At 48.9% G+C, this 26563-nt stretch overlaps 1 protein-coding gene across 6 annotated transcripts in view; it reads left to right on the plus strand.

Moving 5' to 3' along the window:
• ABCC3 (ATP binding cassette subfamily C member 3) overlaps nt 1-26563 on the plus strand; it is a 51414-nt gene that overhangs the window by 22043 nt on the left and 2808 nt on the right. For 2 of the 6 annotated variants that reach the window (XM_006070150.4, XM_044939107.2), the window contains 19 exons: nt 624-827; nt 932-1078; nt 1490-1577; nt 1939-2005; nt 2232-2358; nt 2438-2614; nt 10970-11137; nt 11455-11647; nt 13093-13207; nt 13380-13527; nt 13625-13832; nt 14120-14430; nt 15569-15768; nt 15924-16050; nt 17106-17207; nt 19782-19928; nt 20079-20237; nt 20825-20991; nt 26006-26200. In XM_006070150.4, the coding sequence (XP_006070212.4) occupies nt 624-827; nt 932-1078; nt 1490-1577; nt 1939-2005; nt 2232-2358; nt 2438-2614; nt 10970-11137; nt 11455-11647; nt 13093-13207; nt 13380-13527; nt 13625-13832; nt 14120-14430; nt 15569-15768; nt 15924-16050; nt 17106-17207; nt 19782-19928; nt 20079-20237; nt 20825-20991; nt 26006-26200 (3050 nt within the window). Of the gene's footprint in view, nt 1-623; nt 828-931; nt 1079-1489; nt 1578-1938; nt 2006-2231; nt 2359-2437; nt 2615-10969; nt 11138-11454; nt 11648-13092; nt 13208-13379; nt 13528-13624; nt 13833-13943; nt 14087-14119; nt 14431-15568; nt 15769-15923; nt 16051-17105; nt 17208-19781; nt 19929-20078; nt 20238-20824; nt 20992-26005; nt 26201-26563 lie in introns of those variants that run through there. The other 4 variants (XM_044939108.2, XR_006549528.2, XM_044939109.2 and 1 more) reach the window with 4 other exon arrangements.

Below are 26563 nucleotides of genomic sequence, written 5' to 3' on the forward strand. Positions count from 1 at the left end.
CTCCCAGCATAAACTTTGATTTCCCAGTTCCCACCCCAATTATTCTCTCCCAGAATCCTGTTACTCCCACTGGAGTATGCATAATGATTTAGTGTAAGCATTTATTCAGGCCATTGTTTGCTTCCTAGCTACTTCTCCTATCACACTGTCAGCTTTATGATGGCTAGGGCCCTCGGTTGTTTATCATTATCTGCCCTACGTCTAGCACGCAGCCTGGCACAGAGTAGGCACTCAATAAGTTGGGGCTGAATGAATAAATTAGTGTGACCTGCTACACCTTGGGTTGGGGACTGGGGAACAAAGAGAAATAAGGGATCTGTTCCCTCAGGCTCACATGGATTTGAGGCAGCGTACATGTTCAGGGTGCCCTATGAGAACGTGCCTTAGAGACCCAGGGAAGGGGCCTGGGATAGTCAGTGATGGGGCACTGAGGCTGGAGCTGGATTTTGTCCAGCAGAGAGGAAGGGAGCTTGGCTTGGGCATTCCAGGCTGGGGTACAATACAGGCTGGCACGGAAGAGTGGTGAGCAATCTAGCTGCCGTATGTGTGAGTGCAGAGATTGTGCCCCTATTGACAGAGGTCTGGGGAGGGGCTCAGGTATGCACTTGCCACACTTTCCATAGGTAGAGCAAATGAAGTTCAAGGACTCACGCATCAAGTTGATGAGCGAGATCCTGGGCGGCATCAAGGTGCTGAAGCTGTATGCCTGGGAGCCCAGCTTCTTGAAGCAGGTGGAGGGCATCCGGCAGGATGAGCTCCGGCTGATGCGCAAGGTTGCCTGCCTCCATGCCATATCCACCTTCATCTGGGTCTGCACCCCCTTCCTGGTGAGGCACCCACACCTGGGCTGGTGTCCCATCTCCTGCTCGGCCAGCCCGGGCCTCTGAACCCAGCAGACTCCACCCTGACACCCATCCCCACCACTGCCCAGGTGACCCTAACCACCCTCGGAGTATACGTATCCGTGGACAAGAACAATGTGCTGGACGCTGAAAAGGCCTTTGTGTCTGTGTCCCTTTTCAACATCTTAAAAATTCCGCTCAACATGCTGCCCCAGTTAATCAGCAACCTGGCCCAGGTAAGCCTGGGTAGGGCTGGGGTTCTAGTGGAGTTTGGGCAGGTTGATGGGGCTATTTAGGGTCAGGGGATAATCAGGGAGAGTTATTGGAATCACGGGAGGGCCGTTTGGCATTATGAAGAATTGTTCCAAGATGAATGAGGTCAGTGGACTCATGGGCCATTTGGAGTCAGAGTTAGGTAGGGTTTCTGGAAACCCAAGTTCTGGAGACAGCCTCCTCTTACCAACATGGACCCTATCTTTGGCAGTGGGAGCCAGCCAAGACTCAGGCATGAGAAGGGACCCAGCACCAGCATCTGGGCCCTCAGGGGGCCCAGCCTCACCCAGGAAGTTGGGGGCCAGCAAGGGTAAGAGGAGATGGGTGTAAGAAAGGCATAGCTTCCAGGGCTGACTCACACCCTCTGCCTGCAGACCAGTGTGTCTTTGAAACGGATCCAGCATTTCCTGAGCCAAGATGAACTTGACCCTCAGTGTGTGGAAAGAAAGACCATCACCCCAGGTCCAGACAGCCTCTACCTGGGCTTCCCTTAACCCAGCCACTTCTCCAGAAAATTCTGTTTCAAACTTTTAACTTTTCTCTTGTGGCCTCCTTTTCTTCATCCTCCTTTCCCATCTGCCCTCATTCTGCCTTCTCCCTCTTCTGGTTCTTTACTCTCCTCTGTTACCCCTCCCCAGTCCCCCCCATCACCTTCCTTCTCTAGGGCGCTTCTTACTCCTCCCTGGGACTTCCTGCCAGCTCCCCCTCACCACCCGCAAGCTTCCCTGTGCTCCCCGTTGGCTCCTTTCCCCAGGGCTCTTCCGCCCAGGGATCCTCTCCCCTGCCCTGGGCCCCCTGACCCTGTAAACCTCTGTCTTCCCAGGCTACGCTGTCGTCATACACAATGGCACCTTTACGTGGGCCCAGGACCTGCCACCCGCCCTGCACAGGTACCAGCCTCTCCTTCCCTTCTCAGCTGCCTAAAGTGGACCACAGCTCAGATCGTAGCAGAACCCACCCCACTCCCACCCTTCAGTTTTTGACCTGGGAAGCAGGAAGAGCCTCAGCTTGCCAGGGTGCTGTCTGAAAGGGAGGAGAGCTTGGGTCTTCAGGTGGAAGGTGGGGGACAAAACCTCGATTCCTCCTCTGACTGGGCTGCTTGTCTCCTTACCCCAGCCTAGATATCCAGGTGCCAAAGGGGGCACTAGTGGCTGTGGTGGGGCCTGTGGGTTGTGGGAAGTCCTCCCTGTTATCTGCCCTGCTGGGAGAGATGGAGAAGCTGGAAGGCAAGGTGTATATGAAGGTGAGAGGGGCAGGGATTACTGGGAAGGGAAGCTTGGTCAGGCCTTGGGCAAACCCTGAGGTACTTCTCCTTTGGCCAGGGTTCCGTGGCCTACGTGCCCCAGCAGGCATGGATCCAGAACTGCACTCTTCAGGAAAACGTGTTATTTGGTCAAGCCCTGGACCCCAAGCGGTACCACAAGGCTCTGGAGGCCTGTGCCCTGCTAGCTGATCTGGAGGTTCTGCCTGGTGGGGACCAGACAGAGATCGGAGAGAAGGTACAGTCTGTTCTCTCACTCTCTGGGGGAGTTAGCACATACAGCTGCCAACCTCAATCCAGCTCAGATCCAAATATGCATTCATTCATTCACATATTCATCTATTAATGATGTCATGCCTAGCTCTGTGCAAGGCACTGGTAGAGCAGATCTACTACTGGGGGAAGCTGACTTGTAAACAGGTAGGGGCTGTAGAATGTCCTGGAGGCCAGGCTAAAGGCCTGTTCAAGGTACTGGGAAGGAGTAAAGAGGTAGTCTGCATAAGGAAAAGCATCACTTTTGAGCTGAATCTTAACAGCTAAGGAAGAAGCTCTTATCATTCATCAGATTTTATGACATACCTACTATATGCCAGGCAATATTATACATTAGTAAATGTGTGTGCATGCTAAGTCACTTCAGTCGTGTACAGCTCCTTGTGACCTCATGGAATGATTCCTCCAGGCTCCTCTGTCCATGAGATTCTCTAGGTAAGAATGCTGGAGTGGGTTGCCATGCCCTTTTCCAGGGGATCTTCCTGACCCAGGGATCAAACCCACATCTCGTGTATCTCCTGCATTGCCAGGTGGGTTCTTTACCACTAGCACCATACAGGCAGCCCATACATTAGTCAACACACCAGACTAAAATCTCTGCCCTCATATAGCTTACATTCTAGTGGAGAAAGAGATGTTAGCCAGATAAATCAGTAAAATATATAATATTAGGTGAATGCTAAGAGGAAAGGATGTGCGAGGTTGTATTATCAGTATGCTTTGTGAAAGCCTCACTGAGAACTGGAGCCTTGAACAAAGGAGTGGTCTGTATCTGGGAACATGAAGCCCTGTCTGGGACATTTGAGGCAGAGAGAGCACTAAGTGCAAAGGCTCTGAGGCAGGAGTGTGACTGGGGCATTTAAGGACCAGCGAGAAGAACAGTGTGGCTGGAATGAAATGAGCAGGGATGAGGAGGAGGAAATGAAGTCAGTGAGGTGTCCAGGCAGCAGACATAGGGCCTTAAGTCTACCGTAAGGACTACGGCTTTTACCAAGGGTGATAGAAAACCTTTAAGGGTTCAGTTCGGTTCATTTCTGTCACTCAGTCGTCTCCAACTCTTTGCGACCCCATGACAGCATGCCAGGCTTCCCTGTCCATCACCAACTCCCAGAGCTTGTTCAAATGCATGTCTATCGAGTCAGTGATGCTATCCAACCATCTCATCCTCTGTCGTCCCCTTTTCCTTCTGCCTTCAATCTTTCCCCAGCATCAGGGTCTTTTCCAATGAGTCCGTTCTTCATATCAGGTGGCCAAAGTATTGGAGCTTCAGCTTCAACATCAGTCCTTCTAATGAATATTCAGGACTGATTTCCTTTAGGATGGACTGGTTGGATCTCCTTGCAGTCCAAGGGACTCTCAAGAGTCTTCTCCAACACCACAGTTCAAAAGCATCAATTCTTCGGAGCTCAGTTTTCTTTATAGTCCAGTTCTCACATCCATACATGACTACTGGAAAAACCATAGCTTTGACTAGATGGACCTTTGTTGGCAAAGAAATGCCTCTGCTTTTTAATATGGTACCTAGGTTGGTCATAACTTTTCTTTCAAGGAGCAAGCATCTTTTGATTTCATGGCTGCAGTCACCATCTGCAGTGATTTTGGAGCCCAAGAAAATAAAGTCTGTCACTGTTTCCCTTGTTTCCCCATCTATTTGCCATGAAGTGGTGGGACTGGATGCCATGATCTTAGTTTTTTGAATGTTGAGTTTTTAAGCCAGCTTTTTCCTCTCTTCTTTCACTTTCATCAAGAGGCTCTTCAGTTCTTCTTCACTTTCTGCCATAAGGGTGGTGTCATCTGCATATCTGAGGTTATTGATATTTCTCCCGGCAATCTTGATTCCAGCTTGTGCTTCATCCAGCCTGGCACTTCTCATGATATACCCTGCATATAAGTTAAATGAACAGGGTGACAATATACACCCTTGACGTACGCCTTTCCCAATTTGGAACCAGTCCGTTGTTCCATGTCCGGTTCTAGCTGTTGCTTCTTTGAGGGTTAGTGTTAGGGTTATGGATGGAGGGCATTCGATGCAATTTGGTGTGACTGGAGGTTAGCAGGGTGCAAAAGATGCAGGGTAATTACGTAGAACTTTGATGACTTTAGTTAAGGTTTTGATCTTTACCCTAGAAACCATGGGATATCAATCAAAGTTTCTATTTTTGTATTAATTTATTAAATTTTGGCTGCTGCAAAACATACACAACAGAAATCGGTTTTTGGCTGTGCTGGGTCTTGGCTGTGGTGGAAGGTTTCTTTAGTCGCAGTGCACGGGCTCTAGAGCGTGCTGGCAGTAGCTGGCATAAGGGCTTGGTTGCCCCAGGGCATGTGGGCTCTTAGTTCCCCGACCAAGCAAGGCTTGAACTCCTGTCCCCTGCGTTGGAAGGCAGATTCTTAACCACTGGACTATGAAGGAAGTCCCCAAAACATAAATCTTTAACTTAAAAATCTTTAGAAGTATATAGATCAGTAACGTTAAGTTCATTCACACTGTTGTGCAACCAATCTCCAGAACTCTTTTTATCTTACAAAACTAAAATTCTGTACCCATTAAACAACAGCTTTTACTTATCCATTCACCCCTCAGTGGACACTTGGGTTGCTTCCACCTTTCATATATTGTGACTAATACTACTATGAATGTGGGCAAAGGTCTTTTTAAGACCCTAGTGGAATTTGTAAATCAATTCTATATTTTTATTCTTTGAGGAGCTACCATGCTGTTTTCCATGATGGCTGCACTGTGTTATCTTCCCACCAACAGTGCACAAAGGGTACAACTTGCACACATCCTGGACAACACTTGTTTTCTGGGGTGGTTGTTTGCTTTTATGGTTTTGTTTTTTGATAATAACCATTCTAATGGATGTGAGATGATATTTCATTGACATTTCAATTTGCATTTCCCAGTCATTAGTAATGTTGAAACACCTTTACATAAGTAAAGTAATATAAGTATCAGATCAGATCAGATCATATCAGTCGCTCAGTCGTGTCCGACTCTTTGCGACCCCATGAATCGCAGCACGCCAGGCCTCCCTGTCCATCACCAACTCCCGGAGTTCACTCAGACTCACGTCCATCAAGTCAGTGATGCCATCCAGCCATCTCATCCTCTGTCGTCCCCTTCTCCTCTTGCCCCCAATCCCTCCCAGCATCAGAGTCTTTTCCAATGAGTCAACTCTTCTCATAAGGTGGCCAAAGTACTGGAGTTTCAGCTTCAGCATCAGTCCCTCCAAAGAAATCCCAGGGCTGATCTTCAGAATGGACTGGTTGGATCTCCTTGCAGTCCAAGGGACTCTCAAGAGTCTTCTCCAGCACCACAGTTCAAAAGCATCAATTCTTCGGCGATCAGCCTTCTTCACAGTCCAACTCTCACATCCATACATGACCACAGGAAAAACCATAGCCTTGACTAGACGAACCTTTGTTGGCAAAGTAATGTCTCTGCTTTTGAATATGCTATCTAGGTTGGTCATAACTTTCCTTCCAAGGAGTAAGCGTCTTTTAATTTCATGGCTGCAGTCACCATCTGTAGTGATTTTGGAGCCCAGAAAAATAAAGTCTGACTCTGTTTCCACTGTTTCCCCATCTATTTCCCATGAAGTGGTGGGACCGGATGCCATGATCTTCGTTTTCTGAATGTTGAGCTTTAAGCCAACTTTTTCACTCTCCACTTTCACTTTCATCAAGAGGCTTTTGAGTTCCTCTTCACTTTCTGCCATAAGGGTGGTGTCATCTGCATATCTGAGGTTATTGATATTTCTCCCGGCAATCTTGATTCCAGCTTGTGTTTCTTCCAGTCCAGCGTTTCTCATGATGTACTCTGCATATAAGTTAAATAAACAGGGTGACAATATACAGCCTTGATGTACTCCTTTTCCTATTTGGAACCAGTCTGTTGTTCCATGTCCAGTTCGAACTGTTGCTTCCTGACCTGCATACAAATTTCTCAAGAGGCAGGTCAGGTGGTCTGGTATTCCCATCTCTTGAAGAATTTTCCACAGTTTATTGTGATCCACACAGTCAAAGGCTTTGGCATAGTCAATAAAGCAGAACTAGATGTTTTTCTGGAACTCTCTTGCTTTTTCCATGATCCAGCGGATGTTGGCAATTTGATCTCTGGTTCCTCTGCCTTTTCTAAAACCAGCTTGAACATCAGGAAGTTCACGGTTCACATATTGCTGAAGCCTGGCTTGGAGAATTTTGAGCATTACTTTACTAGTGTGTGAGATGAGTGCAATTGTGCGGTAGTTTGAGCATTCTTTGGCATTGCCTTTCTTTGGGATTGGAATGAAAACTGACCTTTTCCAGTCCTGTGGCCACTGCTGAGTTTTCCAATTTGCTGGCATATTGAGTGCAGCACTTTCACAGCATCATCTTTCAGGATTTGAAATAGCTCAACTGGAATTCCATCACCTCCACTAGCTTTGTTCATAGTGATGCTTTCTAAGGCCCACTTGACTTCACATTCCAGGATGTCTGGCTCTAGGTCAGTGATCATACCATCGTGATTATCTGGGTCGTGAAGATCTTTTTTGTATAGTTCTTCTGTGTATTCTTGCCATCTCTTCTTAATCTCTTCTGCTTCTGTTAGGTCCATACCATTTCTGTCCTTTATTGAGCTCATCTTTGCATGAAATGTTCCTTTGGTATCTCTGATTTTCTTGAAGAGATCCCTAGTCTTTCCCAGTCTGTTGTTTTCCTCTATTTCTTTGCATTGATCGCTGAAGAAGGCTTTCTTATCTCTTCTTGCTATTCTTTGGAACTCTGCATTCAGATGTTTATATCTTTCCTTTTCTCCTTTGCTTTTCGCTTCTCTTCTTTTCACAGCTATTTGTAAGGCCTCTCCAGACAGCCATTTTGCTTTTTTGCATTTTTTTTCCATGAGGATGGTCTTGATCCCTGTCTCCTGTACAATGTCACGAACCTCAGTCCATAGTTCATCAGGCACTCTATCTATCAGATCTAGGCCCTTAAATCTATTTCTCACTTCCACTGTATAATCATAAGGGATTTGATTTAGGTCATACCTGAATGGTCTAGTGGTTTTCCCTACTTTCTTCAATTTAAGTCTGAATTTGACAATAAGGAGTTCATGATCTGAGCCACAGTCAGCTCCCGGTCTTGTTTTTGCTGACTGTATAGAGCTTCACCATCTTTGGCTGCAAAGAATATAAGCAGTCTGATTTCGGTGTTGACCATCTGGTGATGTCCATGTGTAGAGTCTTCTCTTGTGTTGTTGGAAGAGGGTGTTTGCTATGACCAGTGCATTTTCTTGGCAAAACTCTATTAGTCTTTGCCCTGCTTCATTCCATATTCCAAGGCCAAATTTGCCTGTTACTCCAGGGGTTTCTTGACTTCCTACTTTTGCATTCCAGTCCCCTATAATGAAAAGGACATCTTTTTTGGGTGTTAGTTCTAAAAGGTCTTGTAGGTCTTCATAGAACTGTTCAACTTCAGCTTCTTCAACGTTACTGGTTGGGGCATAGATTTGGATTACTGTGATATTGAATGGTTAGGTAAGTAAAAGTAACGTTAAAAACACCTTTACGTGTGTTTGTCGGCAGTTTGTATATCTTCCTTGGAGAAATGTCTAGTAAAGTCCTTTGTCCACATTTTAATCAAGTTGTTTAGTTTTTTGTTGTTGAATTGTAGGAGTTCTTTATATATAGTAGATGGTAACCCCCTATCAGATATATGAGTTGCAGATATTGTCTTCTATTCTGAAGGCTGCCTTTTCACTTTGCTGATTGAGTCCTTTGATTACACTGAAGGTTTCAGTTTTAATGTGATCCAGTTTTTCTATTTTTACTTTTGTTGCTTGTGCTTTTGATGTTATATTCATAAAGTCATTGCCAAGTCCAATGTCATGAAACTTTTTCCCTGTGTTTTCTTCTAAGAATTTTAGAGTTTCACCTCTTTTTAGATACTAAAGATTTCAAAGTATTTTCCTTCAAAACAAAGGCATTCTCTTACGGATCTATGGTTAAGTCATCAAAATCAAGAAATTTATCACTAATATAGTGTTACAATCTAAAAATCACTGTCTGACCTTTGAAATGTCATCGTTTATCCCAGTAATGTCTTTTTTAGTTGTTTTCTTTCCTGGTCTAGAATTCAATCCAGGATCATGAGTTGCCTTTAGTTGTCATATCTCTTCATTCTCTGTCAATCTGGATAACTTCTCAGTCTCTGTCTTTTATTTTATTTTTAAATATTTATGTATTTATTTTTGGCTGCGTGGGGCCTTAGTTGCATCATGCAGTATCTTTGTTGTGGCATAAGAGCTCTTTCTTTGGGCTCTTCCTTACACCATGCAGGCTTCTCTCTAATTGTGGCACACAGGCTCCAGAGCATGTGGGCTCTGTACTCTGTGGCATGTAGGCTCTCGAGTTGAAGTGGGCAGGCTCAGTAGTTACAGTGTGAGGGCTTAGTTGCTCCACAGCATGTGGGATCTTAGTTCCCCAACCAGGGTTTGAACCTGCATCCTCTGCATTGGAAAGCAAATTCTTAACCAGTAGACCACCAGGGAAGTCCCAAGTCTGTCTTTTAGAATATCAACACTTTTGAAGAATACAGGCCAGGTGTTTGGCAAAAAGTTTCTCAATTTGAACACAATTAGTTGTGGTTTTTTTTTGCAGGGGGATGGGGAACCAAAGAAGTAATGTTGTATCCTTGGTGCCTCATATCAGGAAGCACATGATGTCAGTTCATGTCTTACTGACTAATGTTAACTTCAATCTCTTGCTTGAGATGATGTCGTCCATTGATGATTTCATTTTATAACCTTCATTGATTTTTGCCTGAGTCAGTGTTACTATGATGTGGGCCAAATCTTGATTTTGTAACTCCATTCTTTCTATGATTATTAGTTGGCATTTTACTCTAAGAGCTTTCCTTTCCTCCCCTTTTACTTATTCTTTAGTTTCTTTCTATCACTGTGGGCTCATGTTTGCTTATGTGATTCAGTGGATTATAATCCATTACCATAATTTTTTATTTTGATGTTCAATTTGTCAGTGAAGAGTTTTAAGCAAGGACATGAATCTCATTTTGAAAAGCTGCCCTGGCTGCAGTGTGAAGGGGCCCAGAGGCACAGGAACCAGTGGGGAGGCTCTCGTGTTGGTCTGGGGAAGTCATTTGGGCCTGAGCCTGGAAGTGGGGATGAGAAACTTTTAAGAAGGAGTCTGAGATTATAGGAACCCAGAGCAGACCTCCCCATCTACAGTCTAACTTCTCCTTCCCATCTCTCCTGGACCCACACTGACCTCACAAGCCTAATTTGGTGCCCAGAACATAGTAGCACTGAAGGAAGCCTGCCTGGTCGAATGCAGACATATTCACGTCTCAGTCACTATAGCTGCCATGCAGGCCTCGTTTCTCAGCAGCTGCAGCTCCCACCCCACATTTGCTGTCCCCAGGGGTCAGTTTCTCAGGGTACCCCTAATGAGCTGAGCCTGACCTGGAGGGAATGAGGAAAGCTGGTGGCAGGAAAGCAAGGTGTACCTCTGTGGTCTGCCTTGCTGCTACGTATCTGAGTTTCTGCATAATGAGTTTAAGAGTGATCTTACTTTCCCTCTGGTATGTGAATGATCTCAGCATTGATGAACTCTGGGGTGGATGCTGGGTCTCCATTCTTGCTTTTGCCCTTAATAGTTTGGACTTTGGATGAAGTCATTAACATCTTGGGCTTTAGTTTCTTCATCTAGAAAGTGGGGCTAGTGATACCTCCCTGGAAAGACTGACATGAGGACCAGAAGCGACAATTGTTACGAGAGTCATCTGCAGACCATATGGGCGATGGGAGGCCGAAAGGTCTATTACCTCCTGGGGATTTCCAGCCTCCTCGAGTAAGATGGACGGAGGAGCCTGGTAGGCTGCAGTCCATGGGGTCACTGAGGGTCGGACACGACTGAGCGACTTCACTTTCACTTTTCACTTTCATGCATTGGAGAAGGAAATGGCAACCCGCTCCAGTGTTCTTGCCTGGAGAATCCCAGAGACGGGGGAGCCTGGTGCGCTGCCGTCTATGGGGTCGCACAGATTTGGACACAACTGAAGCGACTTAGCAGTAGCAGAGTAAGACGGTGGAAGGTAGGGAAACCAGCTGGGCAGGGAGCAAGTTGTCCTCACCTGCTCTGGGAGGACTCTGAGAGCCACCACCGCTTCGTCCATGAGCTTAGAGCCTCCCAGGGACAGGACCAGGCAAATGAAATGTGAATTTAGAGGTCTGCCTTGCTGAATGATAATAGACAGGGCGTTTGTCCCCCTTGTGTCCCCTTCCACCCAATACACACTTCTCACCTCCCTTTTCCTTCAGGGCATTAACCTGTCTGGGGGCCAGCGTCAGCGTGTCAGCGTGGCCCGAGCTGTTTATAGTGATGCCGACATTTTTTTGCTGGATGACCCGCTGTCAGCCGTGGACTCCCATGTGGCCAAACATATCTTTGACCAAGTCATTGGGCCAGAAGGTGTGCTGGCAGGAAAGGTGAGGCTCCCAGAGGCTAAGCAGGCTAAACTGAAGTCTAAGGCCACAGGAGAGGACGGGTGGGAGGCCAAGGGGTTTGGTGAGACCTGGACTTATGGAGTACCTAAGGAACAGGCTGGGCAACTGGGGAAACCTGGGGCAGGGGTAGGCAATGCCCCTCGGGCACTGAGTTGCCTTTGGAGAGCCAGGCTGAGTCCCTGACGTGCCTGCACATGCTGCTGGCACTCAGGCACCTCACGCTTGCTCCATGGCCCTGCACTGTGCCAGGGGTTTATGCTGAGGGCAGCAGGCGTGATAGCCTGCGGCCTTCTCCCCAGACCCGGGTGCTAGTGACGCACAGCATCAGCTTCCTGCCCCAGACGGACTTCGTCATAGTGCTATCTGACGGGCATGTGTCTGAGATGGGCACCTACTCGGCCCTGCTGCAGCGGGATGGCTCCTTTGCCAACTTCCTCCGCAACTATGCACCGGATGAGGACAAGGAGCACCAGGAAGCCAACAACAGGCCAGGTATCTGCCATCCTTGGCTCTTCATATTCCCCTCCCTTCCCTGCATCTCCCCTGTCCTGGGGCATCTGAGCATCTCTGGACAGCCCCGGTGTTGTGCAGGGAGGTTCTGGAGTACTTGGATTATCCGTGTGATGTCAGACATCAGCAAGAGGGAAAGTAAACTGGATGAAGTCGAGTCCCTCCTCCTCCTTCTCTTCCCTCAGTCTTCCTATATGTCAAAAGGGCCCACGGGCCCAGGCCCAGCTTGTACAGCAAGGCTGTTTTACAGATGAATTGTTTAGTAAATATGCAAGTGCTTTTTGTTGTTCAGTCGCTCAGTCGTGTCCAACTCTTTGTGACCCCATGGACTTCAGCCAGGCTTCCCTGTCCTTTACCACCTCCCAGAGCTTGCTCAAACCCATGTCCATTGAGTCGGTGATGCCATCCAACCGTCTCATCCAGTATCGTCCCCTTCTCCTCCTGCCTTCAATCTTTCCCGGCATCATGGTCTTTTCCAATGAGTCGGCTCTTCGCATCAGGTGGCCAAAGTATTGGAGCTTCAGCTTCAACATCAGTCCTTCCAATGAATATTCAGGATTGATTTCCTTTAGGATGGACTGGTTTGACCTCCTTGCAGTTCAGGGGACTCTCAAGGGTCTTCTCCAACACCACAGTTCAAAAGCACCAATTCTTTGGCGCTCAGCCTTCTTTATGGTCCAACTCTCACGTCCATACATGACTACTGGAAAAACCATACCTTTGACTATGGAAGTGCTTAGAAAAGTCACTTATTTATCAACAAATATTTATTTATTGAGCAGCTAACTTTGTCCAGGCACTATGCCAGCAATAGTGAGACAGCACTGTTGATAGTACTACTGAGACCCTTCTCATGGAGCATATTGAGACATTGAGACCCCCTTGTTCAGTCCTGGCTCTTCAACCTCAGGCTCCGGGCTGGCTCTCAGACCTTCTCCTGGGCTTTCTTGTCTACTTCCGTATATGCAGTTAACCTGTCTTAAGCATTTACTAAGGGCTGTGCCTGTTGCAAGCTCTTGACACACATTCCTTCCTTTAATCCTCACAATGACACGATGAAGTAGGTACTATTATTATCCCCACTTTACATGCCCACCTAAAGTCATGTGGTGAGGAAGTGGGATTTAAGCTCAGCCAGGCTGACTCCAGAGCCCAAGCTCCTGACCCTTATATTTGAATCCTCTTCTACACAGTCCCTGATGGGAAGCTTTTCTTCCTGTCTAACATAAGTCTTTCTTGCTGCCTCTTTTTTTTCTCAACACAAAACTGGTCATTTATTTTTATTGTTGTTCTTGCTGCCCTCACAGTCCCTCTTGTCTTTCCCTTTTGCTTATCCATTCAGGCCTTGTCATTGGAGTGGGACTGGGGGATAGCAGGGCCTTGCAGGGTGAGCTTGCCAACCTCTCCTTTCTACCTCCCCACTGCAGCCTTGGAGGACAAAGAGGATGAGGGGGTGTTGATGATTGAAGACACGCTCAGCAATCACACAGACCTGACAGATAATGAGCCCGTGACGTACGAGGTCCAGAAGCAGTTTATGAGGTGAGCTCCTGAGGACTGTCCACCCCTGGGAGACGGTGGCAGGGCCCCCACGACCTGCTGGGGAGTGGGGCAGGTGGGTGTTCTCGCTGACACTCCCCGGGGCTCCAGCTGGGGCTCTGTCTGTGGTTGTGCTGGAGGCCGCATCTCTGGGCCTGATCTGTTGCCTCCACAGACAGCTGAGTGCCATGTCCTCAGAAGGAGAGGGCCAGGGTCGGTCTGTGCCCAGGAGGCGCCAGGGTGCGGCAGAAAAGGTCATGCCGGCAACCGAGGCAAAGGCGAGCCACATGTTGACCCAGGAGGAGAAGACAGAGCTGGGCACTGTGAGTAGGGTGGGCGAGGAAGGCTGGAGAGGCTGGCAGGCCCCTAGCACTCTCGGGGCTCATGGGAGTCCTCTGTTTGACCGCTGTGGCCACACAGGTGAAGCTGAGCGTGTACTGGGATTACGCCAAGGCTGTGGGACTCTGGACCGCTCTGGTCATCTGTCTGCTGTATGGGGGTCAAAGCGCAGCTGCCATTGGGGCCAACGTGTGGCTCAGTGCCTGGACCGATGAGGCTGCGGTGGACAACCAGCAGAACAGCACCTCCTACAGGCTAGGTGTCTACGCCGCCTTGGGAATTCTGCAAGGTGAGCCTGCAGAGATACTTAGAGGGGGCGCCAGTGTTTCCTTCCTCATCTCTGCGCTGCTGGGTAACCACGCCCTTGCCTCTGACTCTCTCTCCACCTTCACAACCATAGTGACTCCCTGACCCGCCCTAGCAGTCTACCTGCCTCTGGACCTGTCTAGCTCATCCTAGCTATGCCCTGCCTTTGAGTCTGCCTAGTTCACCGAGGAGATCCCTCGTCTGGGAACTTGCCCCTGCACTGTGCTACCTGGCCCAGGTGAACAAGCACCCCTCTGCCTCCTCCATCAGGGCTCCTGGTGATGCTGTCAGCTATCACGATGGCAGTGGGTGGTGTCCAAGCTGCCCGCTTGCTTCACCAGGCGCTGCTGCACAACAAGATGCGCTCGCCACAGTCCTTCTTTGATACGACGCCCTCAGGCCGCATCCTCAACCGCTTCTCCAAGGACATCTACGTCATTGATGAGCTTCTGGCTCCCACCATCCTCATGCTGCTGAATTCCTTCTACAACTCCATCTCCACCCTTGTGGTCATCGTGGCCAGCACGCCGCTCTTTGCTGTGGTCATCCTGCCTTTGGCTGTCCTCTACCTCTTTGTCCAGGTGTGCCCTGAGTGCGTGGGCATGACTTATCGTGAGCGTGGCTGTTGTGTGGGCCGGGCTGTCTTGGGGGCCACCTGTGGCAGATGTAGGGAGGGCACACCCCCTTCACCTTTACAGCTGGATTTGATTCAGTAAACACCTTTGTGAAACTCATTTTCCTCACCTGTAAAATAGAATCATCGATCCCACCTCATAGAGTTATCAATAGGATAAAATTAAATCCTTGTAAATTATGACTGGCCCTGGAACTCCTTCCTGCTGGCTATTTTTTATTAAAATATTGTCAACAGTTTAAGACACATTATCCTTCCCTTGTTTTTAGGTACCATCTAAACTTACAGGCCATATCATATGATGCATGTATGATACATGATGCATATGATGCTTATTTTATAAACTTACATGGCTTTTAACATAGATGACTGATAATATTCAGATACAGCTAACTGTAAAAGGCATTTGTGTTGCTGATCCCCTGTCCTGCCGTTAATCAGTTGATGAAGGTAACCCACTGGTGGCTGAAGCTCAGGCCTGTGTGTGAAGACTGTGACCGGGGCTGCATTCTGTCCTGGGACAGGGACTTTCAGCTGTACATCCTGCATGGCCCTGGCCATCTTGGGGCCCACAGGGTAGAGGATGGAAGATGGAGGCAGACTGTGGTTTTGTGGGGCTGACATTTAAATAATTGAGGGGTGGAGTGGGGAGAGGTTCTTTAAGAAAAAGAATACGAAATTATCTTATTTTTGAAAATGTTGCAAAATTTTGATTGTGTGAACACATTGCCAGGCCCCTAAGTGGAGACAGGCATTGTCACTGACTTGGGAGGCAAAATGAAGTCAGTGCGATAATTCAGGCCTGCAGAGTGAGTGGCCAGGAGCTGAGAGGGAATCGGGAAAGGCTTTGTGGACAAAGTGGCCGAAAGACTGAGCAGAGCTGACCAGAGGGAAGAGAGTGGGAGGAGTTCGTGGAGCCATATCAGGATCCCAAGTCTTGGGTTCTTTCGGGTGAGGGAACGGAGTGAGGTCTGATGGGGCAGTGGGACAGACGGGGAGGTGGCTCAGACGGGCCCAGAGGACACGCAGGACTGAGCTAGGATTCCAGGGTCCTGACTCTAAGTTCTTTCTCCAACCTCTGTCAGCGGTTCTACGTGGCTACCTCACGGCAGCTGAAGCGGCTGGAATCTGTCAGCCGCTCGCCCATTTATTCCCACTTTTCGGAGACAGTGACTGGCTCCAGCGTCATCCGGGCCTACGGCCGCAGCCAGGACTTTGAGACCATCAATGATGCTAAGGTGGACACCAACCAGAAGAGCTGCTACCCCTACATTGCCTCCAATAGGTCAGAAACTGCTCCGTCAGCCCCTGCTCCTTCCATGAGTTTCCGCCAGGGTCTCTGCGGGAGAGACCCTGGTGTTCTGGGTCCAAGCCCCTCCTTTCCCCTAAACAGCCCCCTTCTTGCATCTGCCCCATTTCCTCCTTGCCTGATCTCTACAGGTGGCTGGGGATCCGAGTGGAGTTCGTGGGCAACTGTGTTGTGCTCTTTGCTGCACTCTTCGCTGTGACTGGAAGAAGCAGCCTGAGCCCAGGACTGGTGGGCCTGTCTGTGTCCTATGCCCTACAGGTACACAGAGGTCTCAGCCCCAGAGTAGGGCCGCCCCGGGGCAGAGGCCAGGTTTCATAAGCATCTCCTGAGTACCCCACTCTACCCAAAATGGGGACCAGCCACAGATTTTGATCCCCCAAACTATGAGCTCCCACTCAAGCGTGGAGAGTCACTCCCACCAGCAGGGGATACTTCAGGGTGTGCAGATCTTAGTGGAGGAAGGACAAAAGTTAAGAGCCCAGAGGAGGTCTCTACCTGGGAGTGTTAGAGAAATGGCCTTGGAGCTTGGCCCCAAGAGACAAATAGAAATTTGCTGTGCCTGCACAAGATCTAGAGGTCAACCCTGACAGGGGTCCTGGGGCAGGGACATGGAGAGCTAGACTACACCTTATTTCACAAGCCTGCAGAGAAAGTACCTGGAGCAGGTAACTAGAGCCTGAGCAGGTCACCCTGATATCAGCTGATATTGTCAAAAGGTTAAACAACTGCAAATGGAATTTTTGTGAAGCAGATCATATTTGCAATGCCTCAGGTGACTCAAGTCTTTGAGTTTTGATAAATAAAGGACAATCCAGACAGGTCAGTCTTCTCAAACTATTCAGTATGCCTATGAATCACCTGGAGATCTTAAACTGTAGATTCTGATACAACAGGCCTGGGCTCTGGCTTTTGCGTGTCTATCAAGACTTCTTGATTTACGAAGTGTGGTCCGAGGACCAGTTGCATCATCTGTGAGCTTGTTAGAAATGTAGATTCTCTAGTCCTACCACAAACCTACTGAATCAGAAGCTATATTTTAAGAAGATTCCCTGGGAAATCTTTCTTGCACATGTTAAAGTTTGAGAAGCACTGGGATGGGGAGCCTTTTGTTTGAGAAACACTGGGATGGGGGACCATTGTCACTGCCTGAGGTACAGTTGTGATTAGAGCCCCACCTGGCATAGCTATGGGTTTGCCCAGGCCTACCTGGGTCATAGTTGGGATAGGAGCATAGTGAAGGAGTCTGAACTCCTCCCATAGCCATGTCAAGGGAGTACAGATTGCCCCACTTATGACCCAGTCCCTCTGGCTAGGTGACGTTGGCTCTGAACTGGATGATACGAACGATATCAGACTTGGAGTCTAATATTGTGGCTGTGGAGAGAGTCAAGGAGTACTCCAAGACGGAGATGGAGGTGGGTACGGAATCAGCCTGGGGCAGGGAGAGTTGAGAATAGCTGGTAGGGGTGCTTGATGGCCCACCATCCATCCCTCTATCCCCTTAGGCCAGCTCTTCAGGTGGCTCTTCATTCAGTCCTTAAAGAGAGTCAACCAGAGGTCTATGTGAGGAGGTATAGAGGATTCAGAGTTGGACAAGACAATTCCTGATGAGTAGATAACAGTTCCCGTGTTCCAAGCCCTCCTCAGTCCCAGTACTTTGTCCTCCCCGGGACCTGCCTCCGTCCCTCGGTCCATGAGTTCATCCAGCCTGGATTCTGTGCTTTACCAGTGCCAACACTCTCAACTCCCTCGCCTTCCTCTCTCAGTCATCTCTCTCCAGTTGAGCCCATCTGTCTACCTTCTACATGCCGGTGCTCGACTGCTAAAATGTTGCTAGAGAAAACCACTGATTTTACTTCAAGTTTATAACCACACACCACTGCTTGCTATTCCCATCTTGCTTCTCCAAGAAGCATGTGTTTCGTTTCAGAAAGATTTGTTTTGGCCATTCCCTTTCCTTAAGCTCCCACACCCTGTGCTCAGCCATCGACCTTGCCTAACAGTTCAATGAGGAAATAGGTTATGAGATGTGAACTCCCTCAGCCTTCCTGCCTCTAGACTTTCAAACCTGCCTGTGTCCCTTCACCTTTTCCCTTTTAACAGGAAATGCTCCTTCTCGTTTCAAAATCCACTCCCTCTACTTGTTCGCGTGGCCACCTGAGGACTTCACTCCTTAATCACATGCTACATCATCCACCTTGCTCCCTCTGTTGGATGATTCCCAGCCACATGCAAAAATACGCACTTGTACCTTCCATTCTAGACTCTCAAACCAACCCTCCCTTTCCTGTGTATCCTGTATCCCCTTTCTCTGCTCTCCTTTGTCATGAAACTAGCTTTAAAATAGGTGCTCTCCCCCTGCCTCATCAGCTGGTGGCCTGTCTGCCTCCTGCAGCCTGGCTTCTGGCCCTGTCACTCCACTGGGTGCACTCAGCAGTGACTTCCTTGGTTCCAGAGGTAAGGATGCTTCGCTGTTCTTCTCTAGCTCAACCTCTCGGCATTATTTGGACAAAATACCCCTCGCTGCTTCTTGAAGGCACTTCATGGCTTCTGTGACCTGAGCTCCTGCCCTGTCAGCCCCCATTGAGCCCCCACCCCGTCTGTTCCTCCCAACCTGGCCTCTCCTGCCCCTGGGGCTCCCATCTGTCCCTGTTTTCTCCAGGCTTCTCTTATCACCCCCTCCTCCCCCCACTCTATGGGATCTTCAGATTCTCTCTCTTCATGCCTAGCATTACAATTTACCCTGTCTACATACATGATCCTTTCTCCACAGCCTCAAAAATTCTGCCCCCAATCCTGCTACCCATTGTTTTGATACCTCCTCAAGAGAGCATGGCACCCCACTCCAATACTCTTGCCTGGAAAATCCCATGGACAGAGGAGCCTGGTGGGCTACAGTCCATGGGGTCTCGAAGAGTCAGACACAACTGAGCGACTTCACTTTCACTTTTCACTTTTCACTTTCATGCATTGGAGAAGGAAATGGCAACCCACTCCAGTGTTCTTGCCTGGAGGATCCCAGGGACGGGGGAGCCTGGTGGGCTGCCGTCTATGGGGTCGCACAGAGTTGGACATAACTGAAGCGACTTAGCAGCAGCAGCAAGAGAGCAGATTATCTGTACTGGCTGCTTTGTTTCTTGATTGCTGACACTCTGACTCCCCCATTTCAAAACATCCTACCCTCTGCCTCCCCAAATAGCAGCAGAGAGATCCCTTAAAAACATACCAAATCACATTATTCTTCTGTGCATGGCCCTACATCTTACTCAAGGTAAAAAAAAAACAGAACAAAAAAACAGTCCTTAAACTGCCCTGCAAAGCCCTACATGGTGGGGTCTTCCACTACCTGTCTCCTACCTCTCACCTTTGTCACTATGCTCCAGAGCACACTGGGAAGTATTTATCCTTGCTGTTTCCTCTGCCTGGCATGCCCTTCTCCTGGATATCTACTTGTCTTGTTCCTTTACTTCCTTCAGGTCTTTATTTAAATATCACCTCCTCCAGGAAGCCTTCCCTGACCACCCTATACAGAACAGCAACACCAGGCACTTCTCCATACTCATCACCATCTGACATTATATAGACTTACTTATTTGTTAATTGTATGCCTCCTTAGATTAGGATGTGAGCCTCACAGGGACAAGGACTTTGTCTAGTTTACCTTGGCTACCCCACTACCTGTCATGGAGTAGCCACTCAATAATAAAGAATGGTGAAAGGGGGAGTGGGGGCATGTGGAAGGGGCTACCTAGGGATCTTGGGCACGAGGCGAGTAGAGGAGGGCAAAGTTCTGTGGGGAATAATGTCAGATGGATAGAGTCATTGAACCACAAGGTTGGGCCACACAAGCACCAGGGGCTCCCCGCCAGGGTCCCTGGTAGGTGAGGATGGCAGGGGCCTGGGAAGAGAGGCAGACTGAAGATGGAAGAGGGCTGGGCTGGGGAAGAGATGTCCCCCTGATGCAGAACCTGTCCTCCCCTGGTGACCAGGCCCCCTGGGTGGTGGAGGGCAGCCGTCCGCCAGCAGGCTGGCCACTGAAAGGTGAGGTGGAATTCCGAAATTATTCTGTGCGCTACCGGCCGGGCCTGGAGCTGGTGTTGAAGGACCTGAGTCTGCGAGTGCATGGTGGCGAGAAGGTACGTGTGGGGCGGGTTTGTGCCTGGGGAATGTGGGTCTGTGGGATGGCAGGTACCCAGCCTAGGGGTCTGCTTAGCCTCCCAAGGGAGTCCTGGAGACAGACCCACCAACTCCCCAGCCTTTGCCTGACAGCCTCCTACCCGCTCCAGGTGGGGATCGTGGGCCGCACTGGGGCTGGCAAATCGTCCATGACTCTCTGCCTGTTCCGCATCCTGGAGGCGGCTGAGGGCGAAATCTACATCGACGGCCTCAATGTGGCCGACATCGGGCTCCATGACCTGCGTTCTAAGCTGACCATTATCCCCCAGGTACTAGCCTGGCTTTGGTCACACTGACCAGTGACCCTAGGGGCAGGCTCCACGCTTGTCCTGTAGCTTAAGGTTCAAGACCGGGACTTCTATCTGGGAAGCTGGGGAGCAGGACAGCAGGAGCAGAGCCACAGAGCGACCACCTGTCATGGGTCTGGAAGGGACAGATGTATCCTGCTCAGTATCACCCTGTCCTCTGACCTCCTAGACCAACAGAACCACAGACTCTTCCAATTGGCCCACACCAGAGGTGTTCTATCCTGCTCTCCTGGCTTCACAGCTCTGAATTACGTTTCACTTTTTCTGGCTTCTCTGGAGTATTTTTCTGCCGACTGGACACTTTGGAGTCAGATTAGCGGCTCAAGGTTTCTACTTTAGCAGAGGACTTTGGATTGGCAAAGCTGAGGTTTATCACGTCCCCACAGGCATTTTTCTATCTCCTTGGCCATTATTGCCTCCCTCCTGGAGGGTTGGGGACACAGTGGAAATGCCGCCACCTCAATCCCTTTCTTGTTCCCTGGCCTCGGGGCCCGTGGCTCCCTATGGGGCCTGAGCTGCCTCCCTCTGAGGACTTGCTTTGTCCCCAGGACCCCATCTTGTTCTCGGGGACCCTGCGCATGAACCTGGACCCCTTTGGCTGTTACTCAGAGGAAGACATGTGGCAAGCTTTGGAGCTGTCCCACCTGCATACGTTTGTGAGCTCCCAGCCCGCAGGCCTGGACTTCCAGTGCTCCGAGGGTGGGGAGAATCTCAGGTAACAGCTGGGAGTGGGTGGTCAGGAATAGCACTCCACTGCACTAGAGGATCGAGCATCAAATGACACCAGGCCAGCCCTCTCCTGCCCTCCCACTCCCATCTTGTGGTTCAGTCACTAAATCGTGTCGGACTCTTTGCAACCCCACTGACTGCAGCACATAAGGCTTCCCTGTCCTTCACTATCTCCAAGAGTTTGCTCAAATTCATGTCCATTGAGTCAGTGATGCCATCCAACCATCTCATCCTCTGTCGCCCCCTTCTCTTCCTGCCCTGTCTTTCCCAGAATCAGGGTCTTTTCCAGAAAGTTGGCTCTTCACATCAGGTGGCCAAAGTATTGGAGCTTCAGCTTCACCACCAGTCCTTCCAGTGACTAATCAGGGTTGATTTCCTTTAGGATTAACTGGTTTGGTCTCCTTGCTGTCCAAAGGACTCAAGAGTCTTCTCCAGCACCAGGATTCCAAAGTATCAATTCTTCGGCACTCAGCCTTATCTAGGGTCCAACTCTCACCTCTGTATATGACTACTGGAAAAACCATAGCTTTGATTATATGGACCTTTGTCAGCAAAGTGATATCTCTGCTTTTTAATATGCTGTCTAGGTTTGTCATAGCTTTTCTTCCAAAGAACAAGCATCTTTTAATTTCATGGCTGCAGTCACTATCTACAGTGATTTTGGAGCCCAAGAAAATAAAATCTGCCACTATTTCCATTTTTTCCCCATCTACCTGCCATGAAGTGATGGAACTGGATGCCATGATCTTCATTTTTTGAATGTTGATTTTTAAGCCAGCCTTTTCATTCTCCTCTTTCACCTTCAACAAGAGGCTCTTTAGTTCCTCTTTACTTTATGCCATTAGAATGGTATCACATGCATATCTGAGGTTGTTGGTATTTCCCCCAGTAATCTTGATTCCAGCTTGTGAGTCATGCAGCCCAGCATTTTGCATGATGTACTCTGCATATAAATTAAATAAGCAGGGTGACAATATACAGTCTTAATATACTCCTTTCTCAATTTGGAACCAGTCCATTGTTCCATGACCAGTTCTGTTGCTTCTTGTCCTGCATACAGGTTTCTCAAGAGACAGGTAAGGTGATCTGGTATTCCCATCTCTTTAAGAATTTTCCACAGTTTGTTGTGATCCACAAAGTTAAAGGCTTTAGCATAATCAATGAAGCAGATTTTTTTTTTTTAATTCCCTTGCATTTTCTATGACCCAAGAAATGTTGACAATTTGATCTCTGGTTCTTCTGCCTTTTCTAAATCCAGCTTGTACATCTGGAATTTCTCAGTTCATATACTGTTGAAGCCTAGCTTGAAGGATTTTGAGCATTACCTTGCTAGCATGTGAAATGAGTGCAACTGTACCACAGTTTGAGCATTCTTTGGCATTGCCTTTCTTTGGGATTGGAATGAAAACACCTTTTCCAGTCCTGTGGCCACTGCTGAGTTTTCCAAATTTGCTGGCAAGTTGAGTGCAGCACTTTCACAGCATCATCTTTTAGGATTTGAAATAGCTCAGCTGGAATTCCATCACCTCCACTAGCTTTGTTTGTAGTGATGCTTCCTAAGGCCCACCTGACTTCACACTCCAGGATGTCTGGCTCTAGGTGGGTGAGAAAGTGTATCTTTCCCTTTGTCCTTCACCTTTCACTTCTTTTCTCGGCTATTTGTACGGCCTCCTCAGACAACCACTTTGCCTTTTTTTGTGTTTCTTTTTCTTGGGGATGGTTTTGGTCATTGCCTCCTGTACAACGTTACTAACTTCCGTCCATAGTTCTTCAGGCATTCTGTCTACCAGATCTAATCCCTTAACTCTATTTGCCACATCCACTGTATAATCATAAGGGATTTGGTTTAGGTCATATTTGAGCGGCCTAGTGATTTGAACTCAGGTGGCAGTCTACTGTACTGAGCACATTCTGTGTGCCAGGCTGCTCACAGACTCCTCACACAAGCCCCAGAGAGACTGAGCTAGGGCGAAAGGCGCACAGCTGGGAGAAGACATGCCTGGGCTTTCAGCTGGGTCTGGGAGACTCCAAGGCCCCAGTCAGTTTTCTCTTGTGAGGTTGTCAATGCTATGCTTAGCCTAATGAGGGGGTTATGGACCGAACCTGTTGAGAAGACCAGAGGAAACATATAGAACTTTAGAGAAGTCTTTTATTTTTTCTGAGTTGGATGCAATTTTGTCTCTGGTTTAGAAGTGGGCAAAGTGAGGTCTCCAGGCCTTTCTTTGCTTCCTTATAGCCCCAGATTTTATATCCCCAGCCACTGGGTCATATATCAGAAAGAGTCAGAGTCACTTCTCACTGAGTCTAAAAGCTTGAGCTACGTGTGCCTGTGTTAGCTGTGTGGTTTGAGGCAAGCTGCTTAACCTCTCTGTGCCTTTGTTTTCTTAACTCTAAAAGGAGTATGGGACAACAGCTCCATTCCTTTAGCACCATGCCGCCTGACAGCCACACTGAAAACAGAAACGGATGAAATAAATTTTAGAATTATGTATTTTATTTAGCCCAATATATTTAAAATATGATCACTTCAACATGTAATTGATATAAAAGCTATTATGGATATCTTGCATTTTTTCATATTAAGTATAAAATCCTGTGTGTATTTTTACACTTACAGCACTTTCACTTTCCACTTTCACGCACTGGAGAAGGAAATGGCAACCCACTCCAGTGTTCTTGCCTGGAGAATCCCAGGGACGCGGGAGCCTGGTGGGCTGCCGTCCATGGGGTCGCTGAGGGTTGGACACGACTGAGCTCTTCACTTTCACTTTTCACTTTCATGCATTGGAGAAGGAAAGGGCGACCCACTCCAGTGTTCTTGCCTGGAGAATCCCAGGGACGCGGGAGCCTGGTGGGCTGCCGTCCATGGGGTCGCTGAGGGTTGGACACGACTGAGCTCTTCACTTTCACTTTTCACTTTCACGCATTGGAGAAGGAAAGGGCGACCCACTCCAGTGTTCTTGCCTGGAGAATCCCAGGGACGCGGGAGCCTGGTGGGCTGCTGTCTATGGGGTCGCACAGAGTCAGACGACTGAAGAGACTTAGCAGCAGCAGCAGCAGCACATCTTGGTTCAGATTTGCCACATTTCAGGTAGTCCACAGTTATGTGTGGCTAGTGGCCATCATTTGGACAGGGCGGTTTTATGGGTTTTGTGATGAAATGGAAAGCACTTAGAGTGGATACACTCCTGAGAAATGTAGCTACTCTTATTATTCTACTCAGTCCATACCTGAGTGGACTCTCTCCAGACAAAACAAAAACAAAAACTTGTACATTTCAGTTCAGTTCAGTTCAATCGCTCAGTCGTGTCCGACTCTTAGCGATCCCATGAATCGCAGCACGCCAGGCCTCCCTGTCCATCACCAACTCCCAGAGTTTACTCATGTCCACTGAGTCAGTGATGCCATCCAACCATCTCATACTCTGTCATCCCCTTCTCCTCCTGCCTTCAATCTTCCCCAGCATCAGGGTCTTTTCAAATGAGTCAGCTCTTTGCATCAGGTGGCCAAAGTCTGGAGTTTCAGCTTCAACATCAGTCCTTCCAATGAACATTCAGGACTAATTTCCTTTAGGATGGACTGGTTGGATCTCCTTGCAGTCCAAGGGACTCTCAAGAATCTTTTCCAACACCACAGTTCAAAAGCGTCCATTCTTCGGCGCTCAGCTTTCTTTATAGTCCAACTCTCACATCCATACATGAATACTGGAAAAATTTAATAGTGTTCAAGGCACGTTGGCCTCCACTATCTCCTTTAATCTTTACTGCAGTCCTGTGGGCTAGAAATGAGGCTCCAAAGTATAAAATTATTTGCCCAAAGCCACTTAGCTAGCAAGTGGGGGCGGGGGGGCAAGGACTCAGGGAAGTGGGAGTTTTTGCCCCAAGCCTTTCCTTGCAGCATCATAGCCACTGTGGGATGCCCCCACCTCCCCAGGCAGCCCTGTAAGAATGAATGTGTCCAGTCCCTGGATCTCACTTACACAACCACATTGAGAGTGGTTGGCAGACAAGCCTAGGCCACCAGACCCTATGCCCCATAGCTGTTTTTTGGCCCATTCTCCGATCCCTGCTTGCCATCAGCACCTCTCACCAGATCACCCCTCCATCCCCACATCAACCAGGACCTGAGACAGAAATCCACTCCCCTCCTCCCTCCCTGAGCTTGTAGTCACTTTAAGCATGACCTGTATCCTGTGCCAGTCCCACCATAAATCAGCCCTGAGTTCTATCTGGCAGCTCATTCTGCTGCCAAAACCTTCATTAGTTGCGGGAATGGGCTGAAAGAGAGCCTGGTCTCCACTTTGGCTGGAGTGACTCACCTCTTTGGGAAGGGCTGAGGTATTTGTCCTTGGGTGTGGGGGTGCTGTGGCCTCTGTGGTTGGGAACACCGCCTTGCTTTGTTCATTAGCTCTGGCTTCCAAGGCAGGGGTTGAAGATATGCATTTCACCCCTCCTCCACCTCTCCAGTGACCAGACATGGGGAGCCCCCCAGATCCTCCTCTTTTCCTGCCCCTTCCGAGTTCCCACTGTAGAGCCCTGATCTTATTCCCTATGGGGGCAGGAGATGGCTGAATTGTGTGATACTAGGCTCAGCATGATAGCATGATGTATGCAAATACCAGGAAGAGTCATTTCAGTGTGTTATTACTAAGGTGTAAATGACTAATAGAGTGAAACAGAGAAACATGGTGACGCTAGCTAAAGAGTGAGAAGAGGGAAGAAAGCACAGAAAGAGGGAGCCGGGGGTGCCAGAGATAGACTGAGGATTTCACAATATTAAGTACTGGCTCTCCCTCAAGGCCCCTCATTATCCCGGTGGTGTCCAGACCTCAACTCTGTGTTCCAGGAGTACTGGGCTAAGGCAGAAATGGGAGAGGTTAGACAGAGAGCCAGCCCTAGGCTAATGAAAAGGAGTGGAGACAGAAACAGCTTGGGGAGTAAAGCCTGGGGGGCAGGTTGGGGGCACCCAGCTGGAGACTTCCTTGCTTTCCCTACTCCCAGTGTGGGCCAGCGGCAGCTCGTATGCCTGGCCAGAGCCCTGCTTCGCAAGAGTCGAATCCTGGTTTTAGATGAGGCCACAGCCGCCGTTGACCTGGAGACTGATGACCTCATCCAGGCCACCATCCGCACGCAGTTTGAGACCTGCACAGTGCTGACCATCGCACACAGGCTGAACACCATCATGGACTACACCAGGTAGGGTGCTGGAACCCGAGCAGGGAGGGGCCTAGTTGGGTCTCCTGGGCCATGGCGAAGGGACAGGCAGATTATCTGGATATGTGGGTATGGGAGCCTTACGGGATTATCTACGGTATGGAAGGGGGATAAGAGCATGGGTTACCTGGGCACTGGGTGCACAGTGATGGTTTCTGAGACACAAGGGGCACTTGTGTTTTGTGTGGGACACTTGTCCCAACACAAAATGTTGGGAATGGGCATGTTGGGGCTCCCTGAGGCTTGGTTCACTCCCCCACCCTATCCCTTAATGCTGAGATGAGGGGAACCAGATCCTTCATGCCAAATCCTGTCACTTCCTGAGCACCTGGCTTCATTTGCTCC

The sequence above is a fragment of the Bubalus bubalis genome, chromosome 3, assembly GCF_019923935.1.
Source record: "Bubalus bubalis isolate 160015118507 breed Murrah chromosome 3, NDDB_SH_1, whole genome shotgun sequence".
NCBI lineage: Eukaryota > Metazoa > Chordata > Mammalia > Artiodactyla > Bovidae > Bubalus > Bubalus bubalis.